Source organism: Charadrius vociferus, unplaced genomic scaffold, assembly GCF_000708025.1.
Source record: "Charadrius vociferus isolate BGI_N301 unplaced genomic scaffold, ASM70802v2 scaffold593, whole genome shotgun sequence".
Taxonomy (NCBI): Eukaryota; Metazoa; Chordata; class Aves; order Charadriiformes; family Charadriidae; genus Charadrius; species Charadrius vociferus.
In genome coordinates, this window is record NW_009647739.1 from 1,370,637 (window position 1) to 1,389,540 (window position 18,904).

An 18,904-nucleotide genomic window follows, 5' to 3' on the forward strand; every position below is an offset into this window, starting at 1 on the left:
AGCAGGACGATGAGCTGGGAACGTAGGATCAAACCCCGCAGTCCTGCCACCTGTGACAGAGCACCGTGCATGAGACAGGGCTGGGAAGGGGGGGAAGCAAGGGTGAGGGTCCCACACCACGGCCAGCCCTTGCATGGCCAACCCCCAGCTGCATCCCCTCTGCCCAGCCCACCTGCGTGGTGTCAGGATTGCTCTCCACCACCGGGAAGCCGTTGTGGTTGGAGGAGGTGTCGCTGAGGATGTCCACAACTGTGCCCACTCGCTCAATCCTCCGTAGGCAGGTGACAGGAGTGCTCATGACCTCCCTGCAGGGAAGGCTCGGTGTGAAACACAGCCCCACAATAGCACGCCAGAAAACATCCCCCCCCAATAAACACGCCTCTGCAGCCCTGATGCCTCCTCTCTCCCAAAAACCTGCCAGGGACACAGGGGATGCACTGCAGACCACAGTTGCTGCTGGGGAAGGAGCCGGGCTGCTGGCACCAGGCAACAGCAGACTCCTGGGACCAAAGTGTGTAACCACCTCCATTTCCAGCTCAGGCCACCAGTGTGGTCCAAAAGCTGCTGCCTCGGGAGTGACGAGCGTCCCCCAGCCCACCTACCTGGCTGTGAGGGAGTGGGACGTCACCGGGGCCTCCCAGTGCAGGAAGGGCACGCTCTGCAGCTGGATGTGCATGTCGTAGAGCCCCTGCAACGACAGCCGAGCTGTCAGAAGGCTGACGAGACGCCGAGGTGTACAGCCAGGCAGCAATTCCCCTCCAAGAGGGAGCACAAGCTTGTCCTGGCCCCGCAGCAGCTCCCCAGCACCCCCAACCCACAGGCTCTCGCCAGGTCCCACGCCACTGGTGAGCACACCAGCCCTCACCTCCACAAAGTAGTCCCCCACAATCTTCGCTGTCATTAGCACCAGCATGATGGGGAAGCCATAGGTGACATTGCCTGTTGCCTCCATCATGATGACAGTGAGACTCAGCGTCATCCGCACTATCCCACCTGTGAGAGGCACCCAAGAGATTTAGGGGGGCAAGGAAACGTGGGGTGAGGGAATAGCAAAGTACCCAAGGCCCCTCAGTCTCTGCACGTAGAATCATAGAATAGTTCAAGTTGGAAGGGACCTTAAAGATCATTTAGTTCCACCCCCCCTGCTCTGCTATACTCCCTGATCCACAGTCCCTCCCCAGCTCTCCTGGAGCCCCTTTAGGCACTGGAAGGGGCTCTAAGGTCTCCCCGGGGCCTTTTCTTCTCCAGGCTGAACCCCCTCAACTCTCTCAGCCTGTCCTCACAGCAGAGGTGCTGCAGCCCTTGAAGCATCTCCGTGGCCTCCTCTGGCTCCGCTCCAACAGGTCCATGTCCTTCTGCTGTTGGGGGGGCCCAGAGCTGGACGCAGTACTCCAGGTGGGGTCTCAGCAATACAGGACCACCCACACGCACAGGGATGCCCTGGACAAGCCCAGCCCTCGGTAGCGCCCCAGCACCGCCCATGTTTGGCAGGGTCATTAGGAAGCCAACAGCCAGGCTCGGCTTCAGCTGGGGAAGAAGCTGCACCAGGGAAGCATGGACCACTTTCTCCTATGCCACCTTCACCCTGACATGAGCAGGAGGTGGCCAAGACTGTGCCGTGGGGAACTCACCCAGCTGTGCAGCAGCTCCCATCAGGGCGTACTTCCCGGGGTCAGCCCAGATCTGAGCACAGGAGAGAGAAGGAGCAGAGTCAGCTGCTGGCTCCAGGGCATTCAGAGATCATGAGCAGTGCTCTGGCCCCCAAACTCCCCTCCAAAGTGGGGAGGAGTGCCTGAGGCCCCCTGCACAGCCCAGCTGCTGGCCGGGCTCCATCAGGACGTGGGAAAGCTCAGAGCCAGCTCAGGAAGATGTCAAGTGAGGAGCCAACCCACTCCAGATGGCTGTGCCAAGCTCTTAGCCAGCTCCACGCACACTGCCTGCACGTGCTGCCTGCCCAGAGGCGAGGGAGGAGGGCTGGCTGCCACAGCTCCCCCCACCCAGTACCCCTTCCCACCCAGGACTCACCGAGCCCTTGGTCAGGTAGGACAGGGAGATGCCGAAGAGCCTCCCCCAAGCAGCACCGATCAGCAGGGAGGGGATGAAGACCCCCGCAGACACCGTGAGGCCGTAGGTCCAGCAGGCCAGGAAGAAATACATCAGTGTGAACATGCCCAGCGTCATGGGGTTGTAGGAGCCTGAGGCGGAGAGAGAATGGAGAGTCAGTGCTGGTTCCACAGCCAAGAGGACACCACCATGGGCTGCGGCCATGGGAGAACAGACAGCAGCAGCCCCACGACACACTCTTAGCAGTGAGAGCCCCTCGCACCGGGTGTACCTTCCGCCCTGGCAGCAAAAACCTTTCAAAAATCAGCTCTTTAGGTTGTTTCTGCCCCCTCAAGGGCCCCACCAGCCGGCCAGTGCCATCCCAAGCCCTCCCATCCCACCAAGTCCAGCACACGCCTTTCCTCCAACTCGCGACCCATGATGACCTGTCCCCTCCCAGCCCCGAGGTTCCCAGCCTCCCACGAAGGCAGCGTGACGAACTTCAAAGCCCCAAGGGACCACCAGCGCTGGAGGACAAGGTCAGGAGGACAGAGGCGCTGGTAAGCTGGCAAGGGTCCTACCACCAGCTTTGGGATCAACTCAGCAGAGTAGGTCCTGCAAACCACCCCCTGGTCCCACAGCTCCCACGGCTGCTCTGGCCATTCCCAAGCTGCCCCATGGCGCAGGCCGGGCCATTACAGTGAGACCCTGCTGTCTCCAGGACTCAGCCTACTCCTATTTTAGGATTGCTGAGCAACTCAGTTGAGTTTAAACGAGTATTTTTGCAACCTCTCCTTCAGAGAGGTCAACGGACCGAAGCCCTGAGCCAGGGAGGACCCAGCACTGCAGGGAGCAGCCCCGAGACACAGGACAGTCATCACTTGGCTTCAGGTGGCCAAGCTGCACTCTCTGGGCAGAGGGTCTGGAAATTCGGAGCTGTCTGTTCCCTGTCCACATACAGCTGGGCACAGCACTCAGATCAGCAGACAGAGAGCACACTGTCATTATGATAGGTCCAACAGAAACGGGAGCCAGAACCTGGGAGCCAAATTGCATTTCTCAAGCAAATCCAAACCCCAAGATCCACCTCCGCAACCTGCTCAGAAGGTAAAGTCATTCTGGGGCAAGAGGCCCTGTTAATTACGAAAACAGCTATGGACATTTCCAGGACAGACTTCAGGCAGCCAGCAAGGGTCAGACATGCTCCCACACAATTTAGAAGCGACAGCTTGCAAACATGGGCGAACAAGACCAGGTCCTCCTCCACAGGCTCCAGTGACTACAACCCTTTGGCCAAGCTCGTAGGTGCCACCAGGCACACCACCTCCTTCCACCACTGCAGCAAAGGAGCAGGCACAGTGCTTTGCTGGATCCCATCGTGCCCTCGTGAGGCCATGCTGATTGTCATCCCACAAGCAGCCAGGGAACAGGTCGGCCACCTCACACGAGCCCAGCCCCGCTCTGCTCATGCTCAAGGACCCTCTCGCTGGGTGCACGGACCTGGAGGGTCATGAAAGAGGTTGACAACGCTCTTCTCGGGTGTGTTGAAGAAGGCAGTGGCCATAGAGTTGTACTCTCCATCAGCACAGAAAAGCTGAGGGGGGAGAAAAGAGAGAGTTAGACATGGCAGATCTGGGCTGCCCTGCCCCATGGAAGGCTACCAGGCTCTGGGGGACTTGTGCCAGCCAGGAGGCAGCTCTGGGCAGCAAGCACACCAACGCCACCCTTGGGTCTCCACCTCTGCCTGCAGTGGAGGGCATTGACTGTGAAGTCCAGTGCCACAAAACCCAGGAGGGTCTCGTCTCCCTGCTCAGCCCTCAGCCTCTGGCCAGGCTCAGGGTGTCCCCCCACCCTACAGTTCTTCGGCACCTCCTACCTGCAGGGGATATGCCACCGAGCTCCCCTGGATGGGCTGGCAGTCTCTTGAGCAGTAAATCATGACGAAACCCACGGTCGCCGTCACTGCTGCCACCAGCATGGCCTCAACCACCTGGAGACAGGGCCGGTGGATGTACCTGCAAAGGGAGCAGGAGTGAGGGTGGCACCCAGGGGTGTGGGCAGGATCACCCACAGCCTGGCGTGGCACATCACATCGGGCATACAGACTGCCTCTGCTCCCTTCCCAGAGCCCTGCCAGGCCATTCTGTGCTCTGTCCTCTAGCAAAGCTGTCGTGGGGACCTGGCACAGGAGGCCAGTGGCAGGAGCAGCTTTGCCTGGCCAGCTCCAGCAGACCTGTCCACCTCCCCTGCATGGAGCCGGGCACAGCTCCCATGGACGGGTTGGCATGATCTGGCTAGGGGGAACAGTGCCGAGCCAAGCCCAGAAAGCTATGGCCCATAAATGCCCAAGAGGAGTGATGCCCTGGAAGCTGCCAACCCACGTCAATCACTTTAGTTACCCACGAGCTCTTACCTGATCCGGAACATCGTTAACCAGTAATTGAGGGCATTGAACAGGGCGCCGAGGATCCCGCCTGTGAATGTAAAAGAGGCAAAGCTCAGCATGCAGGTCCCGGGCTCTCCTACGGCTGCCCAGGACACAAGGAACCCACGAAGCTCAGGGAGACATCAACAACCCACCCAGGGTGATGCTGTCCCTGCAGAGACAGCCAGGTCCTGACACCAAGGGGAGCCCGGCACCAGTAGCAGGGTGGCCGGGGGCCAGCGTCACAGCACTGGCACTAGGCAGGTGAGGGACAAGCCAACTCCGCAGGGATAAGGGCAGCTCGTTTGAAAGCAAGGGGCTGCCCAGGACTGCGATGCACTGACCCCGTTCCACGACTTTGCAGTACATGGATTAAAGGGTCTCGCCTTTGCTACAAGGGTAAGGGTTGGGCCAGGATCCAGCTCTCGCCCCCATGTAAGCCCCATAAGCAGCCTCTGCTCCAGAGTTTAATAGATTTCCCACTCTCCCCAAGAAACTGGATCCCAAAGCTTTTTAGACCCAGACAGAGAACAGAGGAAATTATTCAGACTAATGAAATTGGAAGAGCAGCACTCTCTTACCAACCACTCCCATAAAGATGAAGATAGGAATTTCCTGGATCGTGTATCCCATTTTCTGCAAGCAAGAAAGAAACGGGTTACAGATCTCCTGGCCCATCTGCAGCCCCGCAGCCGGTCACTGTCTGCTGGGACAGCACCAGCCTGTGCTGGCAAGCAGCTCCCAGAGCTGCCCCAAAGTCTCCCCTTGACACGGTGCAACCCCCAGACCCAGCAGTGGCTGCAGAAAAGCCTTCTGCTGGGGTTGGTGGAGCTGGGACCTGGCCAGACCACACAGCCTGCTAGGGCAGAGCCTGCCTCAGCTGCTGGGTGATGTTTTAAGACAGACTGGTGGCCCCAAGCTCCTATGCACCGCTTCTAACCCCCGCAAACAGAGCCCCACACGGGGAATATCTGTCCATACCTCGGTATCAAACCTGCCGAAGTTGATGAGCCCAGGGCTGGAGAGATCCCAAGCGTTGCCGTGGTAAACACTCAGGACAGAGTTCAGAGTAAATGTAGAGATCATGGAGGCAAAGAACTGGAAAGAGATGCAGCCCAGAGTCACTGCCAGAGGCCTCCAGCCCCGCTCCCTCACCACATGCCCCCCACACTACCCCAAACTGGCCCCCTGGTACCCACGGTGTGGTGGGGACAAGAGGCCACGTTCCCTGTGGCAGCACTGGGCAGCTTACACCAACCAGGGACTCGCTCTTCTTTTTGCCTCTCCATCGCCCTGGGGCACAGCCCAAGGCGGCTCCCTTGGAAAGGAGCTGGCAGCAAGATGGAGCTCAGCCAGCTCCAAATTCAACCCCCGAGGACCAGGACACAGAGGGGAACCGGGATGCTGTTCCCTGGGATGCGCTACACACCGCTGCCTGGCTGGGGCAGGGATGGCAGGAGGCGTGGGGCTGCGGGGCATCGGGAAAAGGCAATGCCTCACGCCAGAGCCAGGAGCCCTTGATTTACTGCTCCTGCTTTCCAGTACTTACGATTCTCCACGTCAGGAACTGGTTCCAGAAGGAAGCCCCTTCCTCCAAGCTGAAAAGGACACCCCCTGCAAATGCAAGAGACAAACACCTTCACAAGTGGCACATGCCATGGACCCTTGGCTCACAGTACCAGCCGAGGCACCCCAAATTCATCCCAGCCCACCTGCCCCACACTGGCCCAGACCTCACAGACTCCAGTGAAGGGACAAGGAAGCCCACCCAGCCACCACTGATGTACTGACAGCAGTGAAGCCCCTCCACTGCCCTCCTCCATCCCAGGGAGGCAACATTTGGGATCCGAGACAGATAATCCCCCTCCTCTCTCCCCGAGACCTGCGTGGTGGGACAGGACAGCTCGGAGCGAGGTCAGGAACTTTGCAGGAGAGCTCCTGCAGTGCCCTAGGCAGATCCTGGCAGCTGCCTCCGTGCAAGTGGGAGCAACCTCCTGACAAGATCCACGTGCAGGCACCACTCAGCATCAGAGAGGCAACACACGCACCCACAGGGGCGCCAAATGCAGCCGAGACACCAGCAGCAGCTCCAGCCGAGACAAAGTCCCTCTTTTCTGTGTCTCTGCGGAAGTACTCAAAGATCTGAAACACCAAAGCGAAGGCAGGTTTAGGGCTGGCCACAGGCATGAGTTTAGGGGAGACACAGGGAACACAATGTATGACCCCGAGCCACCAGCGTAACCCAGAGGAACAGCCCTGTTTGGGCACAGGAGGAGGAGCTGCAGCACAGCCCCTCGGCCCCCAGCACCAACCTTGAAGTCTCGCTTTAAAGACGTGGATCTTCCCTGGGAGATCCCAGCAGCAATCACCGCTCCAGAGTGGATCATGGGTCCTTCCTACGGGCAGGAGAGCGGAGTCAGACCACAGAAGGAAGAACCCCAGGGACAGCGAGGGACGGTTGAACGCTCCTCACCAGGTCTCAGCCCTGAAGAAGCTGGAGGCCAGCGCTCAGGCACACAGTGCCTGTCTCGGCAGAGTTTGCTGTTTTCCCCCCTAAATCCTTGTTCTAATACGTGGCTCCTGTGGCCACCTCCTGTTCCCACCAGCACTGCCCTCCATCCAAGGGGACAGGGGCTTGCCTTGCCTGCCTTCGATCCCAACAAGCTAGCAAGGTCCCAGCAGGGCATCCAAGTGCCCCCATCTAACATTTGCAGGGACAACCACCTGTGGACGTAGGCTGCTGCTCTCCTCTCCGAGCCACACATGGGCTGGCTTGGTGGCACTGTGCGCCCCGGGGACTGGTGCCACACGCCCCACGGTGTCCCCAAGCCTGGCCACACTGCAGCCACCCTGGCCAGCAGATCAAGGTGTAAAACTGTGAAGTCACCACAGGGCCACCAGCACCCTGTTCCCAGCGCAGGGTTGGTGACAGGCTGTGGCACGTGTGCCAGCAGAGGGTACCAACACGCCAGGAGCATTCCGGAGAGTGGTTTGTGTACATCACCTTCCCAACAGCCAGGCCACCAACCACCGAGAGGATGACCCCACAGACTTTGATCACCAGGGTCTGCAAAACAGACATGACAGGCACAGCACATCACAAGGGTGACACGAGGGACACAACCATGGCAGCCACAGGGGACACAGACCCAGCTGGCTGCAGGGGCAGGAGCCAACAACCCCTAGGAACTTGTGACTCTCAAGCCCATCACCCCCCCATTGTGACAATGAAGTTGGCCAACTTTATTCCTGGCCAGAGCAAAAACGCCCCAAAGCTGCTCTTCCCAGCACCAGCTGCCAATCCCAGGGTGGGTTTCACTGCCCAGCACTGGGGGGAACAACTACGGAGCCCAGCAGTGCGGTGGGGAGGTCGTGCCAGCTCCCCCTCTGCCACAGTGCAGGCAGGGACCACCCCATGAGGACACAAGGTGCCCAGGCCAGCCTGGCAGAGGGTACCCCATCACAGGCAGAAGGCATGCATCCCACCACCTCCCCCTTCCTACCTTGAGGCGGACAACGTGCGGGATCTTCACACCGTTGAGATAGCATTTGATCTGGGGAATGCCGCTGCCGGCTGCGACAGGCTGCAGGGAGCAGGGAGAGCGTGAGTGGCTGCCCACATACAGGATGGGGACATGGTGGCCACTTTACCCCCATCCCTCAGCACAGGGCACACCACGCACACCCTCGGGGAGGCCCAGAGATGAGGCCAAAGCCTATCTACAGGCTCTGGAGGAGGGCTGGAGGGAGGCACCCACTACCCTTAAGGGCAAACATGCCAGGGAGAAGGAGTTGGCTGGGTTCTTGGTGGTCACCAGGGTGTCCCCACCATGTGCCACGGCGGGACGCCCAGTGCTGCAGAAGGCTCACACTTGGTGGCCAGGGAGAGCAAGGGCAAAGCCACGAGGAAGACACCACTGACTCAGAGCGGCCCCGTGGGGAGCCATCACCCCCTCCCAGCTGTAACTGGCCCCAGTCTCCAGCTTGTCCTCCTGAGCGTGACCCTGAGGCACCAGACCAGCCTGTTCTCTGCGGGTGCGCACGTACACCCAACATGGAGAGGTCAAGCCAGGGCCAAGGCTTCTGAGAGCTGCCCAAGGCTGGAGCACACCCTCTGCCCCAGGCTGCCAGCAAAGGGCAGCAGGTCCTGCCAGTCTGACACCCCAGGAGAAACTCGACAGCACAGCTGGAGCCAATGCCGAGGAACTGGGGCTACCAAGAGCCAATGTGGCAGAGATACATTTGCCATTATACAAATTTGCATGTTTTCTGGAGACATGATCCTGCTTCCCCTATGTAAAGGGCCCGGGAAGGAGGCAGGGGTGTATCGCACCCAGACCACTTCCAAACTCTTACCTCTATGAAAGCAACGATCACGGAGCCCACCATCACCACGCTGGCATTCAGGGTGGCCCAGAGTAACAGGGAGAAAGACAGGCCCCCTTTCTCCGTGAACTTGTCGATGTCTGGGGAGGCGGCTCAAGGAAAGGCCAGTATTGGTTGGGTACCATCCCTCCCACCGCAATAAAGCGTCGCTAAAACGCTTCTTGGGCCGTGGCAGCGCAGTAGATCCTGCGCACTTAGGGCAGCCAGGGCTTCTGCAAGGAGCCTCCTCCGTTATGGCAGCACCCGGCCACAGCTCAGCACCGCAGAGCAGCCGGGCACTCAGAAGCACCTTGGGCAGCAGGGTCTGTGCCACCAAACCCAGGCGAGGAAGCACTGCCCTCTCCCCCAGCACCCGTCTCGTGGCTACCAGGAGCAGAGATCCCAGACCTCCCCGCTGGCTGGTGGCCACAGCTCCATGGGAGGATACTGCCCTTCACCACCCGGTACTTCAGCCCAGCCAGGTTCTCCACCACGATGTCAATGAAGCAGGCAACAAGGCCGGTGAGGATGCCGATCATTGCACAGATAACCCAACGCTTGATCTCCACCGTCCGGAAAGCCTGAGGGACAGACAGCCATCAGACCCCACCGACACCCAGGCTGGCCCCCACCAGCATCACGGGGGAACTCCAACCCACCTGGCCACCTTCTCCAACACAGCCCTAAGCCTGGGCAGCTCTGCGGAGAGCTGCCCAGGGAAAACCAATGTGGGCTGACCCAGGATTGCAAAGCATGGCCACAACTTACATATTTTAAGCCAGTGCCCTTGCCCCTCTGCGGGACCACTGACAGCAGACATGCTTTTCCAGCTCACCTGCCTTCGTCAGACCCCTCCTGTTGGGCTTCTAGCTGCAGCACTGACTCCCAAAACCCCCAGGGCAGATGCTTCACGTGGCTCCAGAAGTCCCTCTGCTCAGCGACCTGCCCTGTGCCTCCCAGCAATGCTACCACACACACCCAGGCTAGCTCCCGTTCAAACCACCCTACGCTGGGTCCTCGCTCTTGAGGTTTTATGGCTTGTCACAAGCTGGTCAGTGTCCATAAACCCACCCCGGCTCAAGCGCTGCTTTGGGCATGACCTCCCCCGGCATGGAGAAACCCCCCAGCAGCGAGACTCACCGTGTGGTTTATCCTCCTCTCCTCCTCCAGGAACAGCTGGTTTTCGCTGTTGTCATAGTCCAAGCTCTAGTTTGGGAAAGGGAGATGCTGTTACCATCTTAGTGCAGGGGAAGAGATGCCTGTGCTGGGGAGGGCTGGCCTCAGATCCCCACACCCCTCTATCTTTTTCCTCCCTTGATCCCGCTCCTTCCCCGCTGAAAGCCCTCTAGCTGGGCAGCCACAAGCCCCATGTACCTCACCCACTGCATCCCAGGGGGCAGAGCCGAGAGAGGGAGATGGGTACTTACCTCGTACTTGAGCGACAGGAGCTTCTCATTGTGGGGGATCTCGTTGGGATGCTGCCGAGGGAGCTCCGTCTCCTGCGGGATGCGATGCCCAGGTTAGGAGGGCCAGGTCCAAGTCCAACCCTCCTCTCTGCCACATAACTGCTGGTTTAATTCTGGTTTTCACACTCGGGAGAGGCAGGGAGGACTGCAGAGACCCAAGCCCTAGTCCAAGCTGCCCGGCAGGCCAGGATCCGGGACGATTTTCCACCAGCTGGTGGATGTATGGGATTTACACCAGCTGGAACAGGCTGTCAGGCGTGCGCCCTCACCCACTGCCTCTCCACCCCTGTTTCCCCACAGGCAGATGGAAGGTTTGCCCAGCCGGGTACCGCGCTGCCATGTTCATCTGGCACTGCCTCTGAGTGCAGCTCCGTGCTCCAGCGGAGGGCAACCTTTCACCTCGGCAGGAAATTCCTTCAGCCAAAAGCAAGGAGCTATTTCAAGCAGGCCCACGTTTTTGGGCAGAAACCAAATTCTGTTTCCCAAACGCCTTTGACAATGCAAGCTGTTCCCAGCTCCAAATCAGGGCATTTACCGACGATACCGGAGGGCAGTGGCACCCTTCCCTGGCTCCACGTTACAGCTACGGCCAAAGCCAGCCCAGCCTTTCCTCTGAGGCACTGGATCAAGACATATTTCTTCCCATTTAAGAATTCCACAAGAAACATTCAGCAAAATGTCATCTTCCCGTTTGCTCTTCCTACAGCTCCAGAGCTGAGGCAGGAGCACCCGGGGAAGAAAAGCTTCTCAAGTGTGCATGAAAGGGGAATAACTTGAAACTTGAGAGTTTTTACAAGATGCCCCATCTGCCACTAACCCTGTGCCCAGGGCTGAGACACCTCCCCCCAGCTGCTGTCCCACTATACATCCCCTCCTCTTCCTTCGCACTGAGCTAGGCAGCAGGCAAGAGAAGCAGCTTGGAGCTCTCACGACATGAAAGAAATCCCTTCCCACGCCACTGGATCCTACATTTGCTCCCGCGGGAGGAAGGTTCCTGTGCCACCAGGCTGGTGCTGGCACTCAGAGAGGGGCAGGGGACGATGACATCCTCGGGCCAGCGCTGAGGCTAAGAGGAAGCAGCAACGGTCGAGGCAGAAGGGCGGCCAGCTACCCACACCACAAAGGTCACCCAGCCCAGGAGGAAGTGCTGGAGCCCGCATGGGACAAGTGGGATGTGAGGGGGGGGGATGACAAAAGCAGCCATTAGTGCTGTTAGTGGAAGAAGGGAAGTGGTCTCAGTGACGGTGGGCCCCTTTCTGTGCCACTCACCAGCTCACGGATGTCCTCGTTGAGGTCCACATTGCTCAGCTGCCCGATGCGCAGGAAGGAGGAAGGAGTGAGCTGAGGAGAGAAGGGAAAACAGGGTCAATTCCCCGATGCGCTGCAAACCTTGGCAGAAGGAAGGAACCGGCACACGTGTGCTCGCTCTCTGTGCCCCTCGCCGAGCTCTGCCTGCCTGCCAGAGCCCCCCAAACAGCAGCACCCACAGAGGACTGCTCTCGGAGTACCCACTGGGGAGGCAGGACCCACCACTCCAAAGCGAGCACGAGGCACTGGCAGTCTGCTGGGGGTTTGGGGAAGCTCCTCCAAACCTGTTAGCTGGCAAGAGCCAGCTTTCCCTGGGGAAGATGCCAGCCAGCAGCAGCTCATTCGGGACCGGCAGCCCCAAGAGATGACAAGAGTCACCAACAGCCTCCAGCCGAGGAGTGTGGCACAGCAGCCGTGCAGCCAGCAAAGCCGTGCCAAGCAGCACGTTCCACGCTCCCCTGGAGCTGAGGAGGGACAGACCCTCCAGAGAGAAAGCACCAACTCCGCAGTCACAAGCACACCAAGACATGCCGGGGCCACCCATCAGCTCACACACCCAGCCAGCAATAAGGGACAGCAGAGGGCACGTTTGGCTTGGCCATCTGCTCCACGGGAGCGGTTCCCAGCCAGGGAGACGAGCACATCGGCACGTTCATCTCCCTCCAAGCACCCGGGACCGGAGCAACCGGGCTGCCAGCCAGCACACACAACAGCAAGCGGGGCACGTTTCTCCCACACAGCCTCAGAGACACCGGCGCCTCTCCGAGCTGGCCCCGGCAGGATGCTGGGAAGGACCATTTGCATCTCCCTCTGGGGAGCAGGTTCTCCTTTCGCTAGCGACCACTCGGGCTTGTTACTGGCAGCGCAATTGCACAACATGGGACTTTTTGGTCTATTTAGGGCACCTCTCGTCTCCTGGACGATGCAGGCAAGGGCTCGGGCTGCAGCCGAGCCAGCCTCCAGCTGGGCAGTGCCACGAGGGGACCAAGCTGCCGTCACCCCTCCACCGTTGTGAAACACAGGGATGCACAAGGGCGTGAGCAGCGCTGTCATTAAGCACAGCCCAAACACACAGCTCAACGTTAAGATCCTCCCCTCCGGAGCCTCACCCCTCCGCAGCTGCCAGGCTAAAGGACTGGCAAATAAAAGAGGGATGGCAAGTGACAGCGGGGCCCTGGCACATCAGTCCTTCTCTGCCGGCACGCCGGCAGATCCCAGATTGAGCCCCTGCTGCTTTAATCCCCACCGATCCCTTCTGGAACGTGCAGGCCAGAGCGGCCGAGAGCCGTGCACGTCACTGCAGACAAAGAATATCCCTTTGTGTTTGCAGCCTGACCTATTTTCCCATTTCTCCGTCTGCTCCACGTTCTCATCCGCTCCCTGACCTGCAGGCGAGTTTTGCCACAGCTTCTCAAACCCTCTTCGGTGCTCTTTTGTCCCCAGAAGCCTGAGCCCAAAGGCGGGGCTGAGCACGAAGTGCTCCGTGCAGCAGTTTTCGGACACTGGTTTGGTGAGACCAGCCTGGGCTTTGGCTCTGGTCCACGATGGCTCCACAATCCTCATGGAAAGGATCCAGGTGGACCCTTTTCCCGGCAGTCAGAGCACACCACCGTGGGTTCCTACAAGCTGGACACACCCAAAGCTGTCACCTCCCCAGAGGGACGTGGATGGGAACTTGCACAGAGTCATGAGCTGGAGGCAGAAACTGCCCGTTTCAGTGCCCGCTGGTGCCCAGCTGCTCCAGTGACAAGCAGGGGTCCCAGCTACGTCCCTGCCATCCTGGGGTGGGGGAAAAGACATGGTCCTCACCCTGAAACCTGGGGAGAAACAAAGCTGAGACCTTACACGGGAACCCACCTTGGCTTCAGGAAGCACAAAGATTTAAGGCTTCCCTTAGATGCCGCACATCCAGGGCAAGGTCAAGGCAATGAGATGGAAACGGTCACTCATGCCACATCCCCTGCTCATGCCTGGGCTCAGACCTCAGGCACCAAGACCTCAGACAGGACCAACCCTTTGGGGAAATTCTGGTAGCCATCGGGGTCCGCAGAAAGACCAGATGTGGCTGAACTGGTGATGGCCCCCACCGCTCCCCTTCCCTATGGAGCAAGTGGCCAGGGCACGGCAGCTCTGCTCCCAAAGGATTAAGCGACAGCAGGACCCAAGCACAGACGAAGGGAAATGAGCTGCAGTTGAACCTGAACTTTGTTAGACAAGCAGCATATTTTTAATATGCCTTCCCCTCCCCCTAAGTCCTGGAATCCCTCTGGCATCTGGACTGGCCGAGCTGCTCTGCGAGCAGAGGGCTGGCTCCTGTCTTGCCCGGCACGGGGATCACATGCCAGGAGGACAGGAAAAAGCTACCTCCATCAGCACCCGAGTTTATAAGAGGGACAGGGGGGATCCAGGCAGCCAAAAGCCAAGACAGAAGGTTATTTGTGCACAGCTCAAAGGTTCACCGAGCACATGGACAGCGCTTACCCTCCTTCGGATGTTTTTCAAACTCAGGCCAAGGCAGCTGCTGATCCCGGGTACATATGATGGTGGTGTGACTGCAGTACAATTATCTCCACATAACAACAGGCACTGTTGCCAAAACCCAGAGGACACAGACGGGTTAACAGCTCTCCTGTCCCAGGAGAGGCTCTCAGGCCAGCTGAGCTTGCCTCCAACAGCGGCACATGAACAGCGACAGCACCCAGCCCTCGGCACTCACCCTGTTGGGGTGGTAAAGCTCATTCCTTACCCATTTTGAGCTCTGCAAAGAGATGTCTGGATCCCAGACCTGGACCAAAACTGCTTAACATCTTTGTCAGCCGGACAGTTGGCGTGCTGGCAGGCAGGGCTGCTCCTCAGAGGGACATCACCAGGCTGCAGGGAAGCCCCCAAAGCTCAACAGAGGCAAACACAAAGCCCCGCACTGGGGATGGACGTGCCCCAGGGGTTAGAAAGCAGCTTTGCTGAAAAAGTCTTGCAGCAAGCTGGTGGATGAGTTGAAGAGGAGTCAGTGGCACAAACCTGCAGTGGAGGTGGTCAACCACCCCCTGGGTGGTGCAAGACCACAGTCCAGAGGTCTGGGGAAGGGATCCCACACCTCCATCTGGCATCTGTGATCGCCCGCCTGGGACTTGGCATCCAGTTTGGGCTCCCCAGGACAAGAAAGGCACAGAGACACAGGATGGAGTCCTGCAAGACAGTCAGGGGCTGGAGCACATGGTAAGATATATGAGGAGAAACTAGTGCTTCTCAAGGATATCATCTTGCCATCTCCAGACACCTAACAAGAGGTTACAGAGAAGATGGAGCCAGACTTTCCTTGCAGCGTCTCGTTGATGGGACAAGAAGCAGCAAGGGAACTTCTGCTTAGAGACAAATGTTCACCCTGAGGGTGGCGACACACTGAACCTGGGGCCAGAGAGGGTACAGAGTCTTTGTCCTTGGAGATACCCAAATCTCCACTGGACATAGCCCTTGAGTGACCTGGTCTAAGGGATCTGCTCTCAGCAGGGGCTGGGCTAAAGACCTCCCGAGGAACCTTCCCTCTTCATCACACTGCCACCTACTCCAGCATTGCTCTGAGATGGCCGAGAGCAAATTCAGGATCAATCTCAACAAGAAAACAATCTGGAAGAACTCAACCACCACCTTCTACTCATGCCCCAAAAGGATCATCTCTGAGGTCTGGTGGCAGCAGCTGAATGCAGATACCAGCACCAGCTCGGAGCATTGCAGATCGGGGTGGGAGGCAGCAGCACTGCTGCCAGCGTCCCTGTTTGGCAAAGGTGACAAGAAGCCACGCTGCTATACGTGATGCCACAGCAGCGCTTTACCTCCAAGGAGAGCAGTCAAAGAGCAATCCCTGTTTGTGAACAGCAAAACGACTTCAGTCAAGGCTAAAACACCGCAGAACCAACCCGGGCTGTGTGCAGAGTGACCTAGCGGTGCCTCCCAAACGTTGCTCTGAAGAACCATAAATAGAGAGCGTCTGACTCTGCTCCACAGCCCATTTCCCCAGGGACGATACAGTGAGGCCATTCCCTGAAGGGCATCACCCACCCTCAGCGACCACTGCCTGGCATGAAGACACCCCCACCATACACTGCTCCTTATCACCGTCCTGCTGCTCACTAACGAACTGGAAGCACGTGGCTTTCGGCTATCAATGAGATAAAGCGCGGCGCAGACCACATCAGGAGCCCACAGCAGTATTGCAGAAGCAGCTGGAGGGAAGGAAGAGGATTCCCAGCCCCCCGAGCCCTCTTGGCCCCTCTGTGCTCTGCCGAGGAGCCCCCGGTACCTGTTCGGGTGGGAAGGACGGCTCCAGGCTGCAAGGCTGTGTCACCAGGTGACAGCATACATGGAAGATGAGCTGCGGGGCTGTTGAAATCCCCCTCCTCCAACACGCAAGCACGGCTGCGATAGGCTTCAAACCAAGGCAGCCATCATCCCCGAAACGCACCACACCAGGAGAGAACGAGGATCCTCACCTCCAGGCCCATAAAGGGGAAGAAAGCGTCCAGACTTTTCTTGTAGCGTCACCACTCGGCTACAATTTTGCTTCCAGCCTCCCGTCGCCACTCCAGGGCACGGCTGCTCCTTGCTCCTCACCTGCACGAGGCCAGGAGATCCCCTCGCTGTCCTGACCCACCTCCCTTCCTCCGGGCACCTTGTCCCACCTGTCCCCTCTGCAGAGGGGCAGCACGAGCTTAAAGCACCACTGCGATCCCCAACAGCCGGCAGAAGGGACCGGACTCACTAAAACCTGTCTGCTTGGAGAAGGTCCTGCCACCACCCAGAGGCAGTGGCTTTCCGGGGAGGCCAGCTCCAGGCTCCCAGTAGGAGGCAGGCGGGAACAGGCAGCCTCTCTGCCGGTACCCAGGGGACACGCAGACTGCAGCCCATCACCAGGAATCAGGGCTCACCCAGCAGACTTCTCTTTTTCTCCCTCCACCCCCCCGCCAAGATTTTCTGATTGCAGCAAGTGCAGCAGCCCTCTGGCATCGCCACCCGGCCACAAAGGCTGCATTTTACACCCCGATACTAGAAATTAAAGAAAACAAGACCAACAATGTCTAGAGAAACAGAATAAGCACACAGGCATTAAGAAGGACGAGCCACTCAGCAGCAGCAGCCTGGTCCGCATTTTGGTGGCTCCCTGCCCACACCCCCTGTTCCAAGCACCCCCCAAAGCACGAGCATTATACTAACCCCAAAGTCAAGGCATTTTAGCACACACACAGAGCATATCCTCAATGAGTAGCAAAGCAGAAGTGTTCTTTTTTGAAAAATGCCTAATGACAGACAGAAATTGGCTGCTCTTACTAAAATTGTCCAGCCGCTTTTCAGCGTTAGAAACAACACACACAACTCAAAAATGCGGGAATGGGGCAGCCCATGGCAGGCGTGATGCTCAGATGTACAGGCAGCCTCTCGCTTCTCGATATACTCGAGACACTAGAAAGTCCTGGTGAGAAGAGGAAGACTCTGGTGACTCCAGAGCAGTGCTCAGCTGGCCCCAAAACTAGAGGAGACCTTGGGCACATCCCTGTAGCATCTCCTCTATGGTCACAGCCCCATTTATCCAGCCCCTCCTCGCCTCCCGCCCACAAGCGCCCAATCTCAGTCTCTCACAGCAGTTAGCCAGAGAACTATAGACCTGTGTTTCCTTTTATCACTTTAAGATCATTTTCATTTCCATTAAACAAACATGTGAGAAAGGGAAGAAGCTCTGCTGGGGACTTTTTTATTGTATTACCATGACTGCAGTTTAAGTACCCTGCGAGCTAAGCAGCTCCACTCTCTTTTTGTTTCTCTGCCTGTTTTCTGTCCTGCCTTCACTTCTCAATCTATACGACTATATGACACCTAGGTAAATGGACTGCCTGAGGGAGAGAGGCGGCTGCCTGCCATCAGAAGACAACCCCAGTGCTACGGTGACAACCCAGCTGCCACTGCCATGTTCGTACCACTGCCAGGGGCACGTGTAGTCCAGAGCTCCAGCAAGGAACCCACTCTCCTCCTTTGCTAAGAAAAACACCATGTAGCACCTCATCACCACCCGGACCTGAGCTGTCCTGTGCTGTGAAGGGACACGGTGACAATGAATCAGATCGGCAGGGCCAGGTCTCCACCACCAACTGTCCCTGCTGTAGAGCGGCTCAGACATTTCTTCCGAGCCACCAGGAAAACTCTTTCCAAAAAAGCAGCCACGAGATCTGGCTAATCCCTATTTTAACACCCTTCAGACCTGCAGAACTCACCACGTGGTCTTTAAAGACCACCCGTGTTGTAAATACATGGGGTCCTGTGGCACCAGCTAGGAAGATTATTTTTATTTTCACAACAGAGCAGCTGCAATGGTGCAGGCGACTCCTTCCAGCCGCCGTGCCCCACGCTCGGCACTTCCAGCCTAATGAACCCTGTATTTCCCTCTAATTAGCCTGCTGTTCTGACTTGCCCAGGAGCAGGGCAGCACAGAATCACGCTCAGCGAGGCATCCGCGCAAACAGCTGCCAAAGGCTGGCACCGCTCCTCCCTGCCTAAGCTCAAGCCTCCCAACAAACTCTTCATAGGAAATTCGAGGACGTCACCTGGACCCAGCCCCTCTCCCACCTGGCGCTGGCACAGAAGTGTCCTGTGGACCCAGCTGGACATTCCACCCAGCCCTCACCCGGCCTGCCCGGCCACAGCTTCGCTCTCTGACAGGCGCTGAGTGCCTCAGCCAGAGCCACACCGTACTTCAGCTAACCACACCGCCTGTGGAGGAGAGACTGCTAGGCACGCTGCCCGAGTAACAGCCTCCGGGTACACTGGAGAGAAGTTTCTCTTCAGTTAATTACCCAGAGTTAATTTGCAGGAAGAAATCAGCCTGCCTGCGTTTGTAACACCGCCCACCCTGGGCTTGCTTTTTGCCAGCGCAGTTCTGTACGTACAGCACGATGTCCGCCACCACCCAGCGTTAGATGCTCTCGTGTTTGAGCCCGACCCATCGGTTTGGGCGGCAACGTGCCGGGCAACGGGCCCCCTCTCACAGAACGACACTTTCAGCTGAAACGAAGAGGGCAGCCCCAGCGGGCAGGAGCAGGGCCCCGCGCAGCACCAGGTCCTGCTGGCAGGGACCTTCTCGCTGCGCCCACGGCTGAGGAGTGGGCCGGAGCTGTGGCAGGGCCCTGGCAGCACACCAGCATCGCCGTGCACCAGCAGCGTGACGGAGGGAGCACGGAGGGAGCTGGGCGGTGAGTCAGTCCCCACGCTCAGTTTTTCCCCCCACGAGTGACTCGAGGGGGCCGTGCCCCCG

General features: G+C 58.5%; 1 protein-coding gene across 1 annotated transcript in view; it reads right to left on the minus strand.

The window, feature by feature from the left end:
- The window catches only part of CLCN7 (chloride channel, voltage-sensitive 7), a 20,731-nt gene that overhangs the window by 942 nt on the left and 885 nt on the right, over positions 1-18,904 (minus strand). Inside the window, exons 2-22 of the mRNA XM_009881954.1 lie at positions 11,569-11,640; positions 10,261-10,332; positions 9,974-10,039; positions 9,282-9,414; positions 8,825-8,934; positions 7,972-8,052; positions 7,473-7,535; positions 6,781-6,864; positions 6,517-6,610; positions 6,018-6,082; positions 5,450-5,566; positions 5,050-5,104; positions 4,457-4,517; positions 3,920-4,058; positions 3,544-3,637; positions 2,026-2,195; positions 1,632-1,683; positions 866-993; positions 603-688; positions 173-305; positions 1-50 (exon numbers count right to left, since the gene is read on the minus strand). Coding sequence (XP_009880256.1) covers positions 1-50; positions 173-305; positions 603-688; positions 866-993; positions 1,632-1,683; positions 2,026-2,195; positions 3,544-3,637; positions 3,920-4,058; positions 4,457-4,517; positions 5,050-5,104; positions 5,450-5,566; positions 6,018-6,082; positions 6,517-6,610; positions 6,781-6,864; positions 7,473-7,535; positions 7,972-8,052; positions 8,825-8,934; positions 9,282-9,414; positions 9,974-10,039; positions 10,261-10,332; positions 11,569-11,640 — 1,925 coding nt within the window. The remainder of the gene's footprint in view (positions 51-172; positions 306-602; positions 689-865; positions 994-1,631; positions 1,684-2,025; positions 2,196-3,543; positions 3,638-3,919; positions 4,059-4,456; positions 4,518-5,049; positions 5,105-5,449; positions 5,567-6,017; positions 6,083-6,516; positions 6,611-6,780; positions 6,865-7,472; positions 7,536-7,971; positions 8,053-8,824; positions 8,935-9,281; positions 9,415-9,973; positions 10,040-10,260; positions 10,333-11,568; positions 11,641-18,904) is intronic.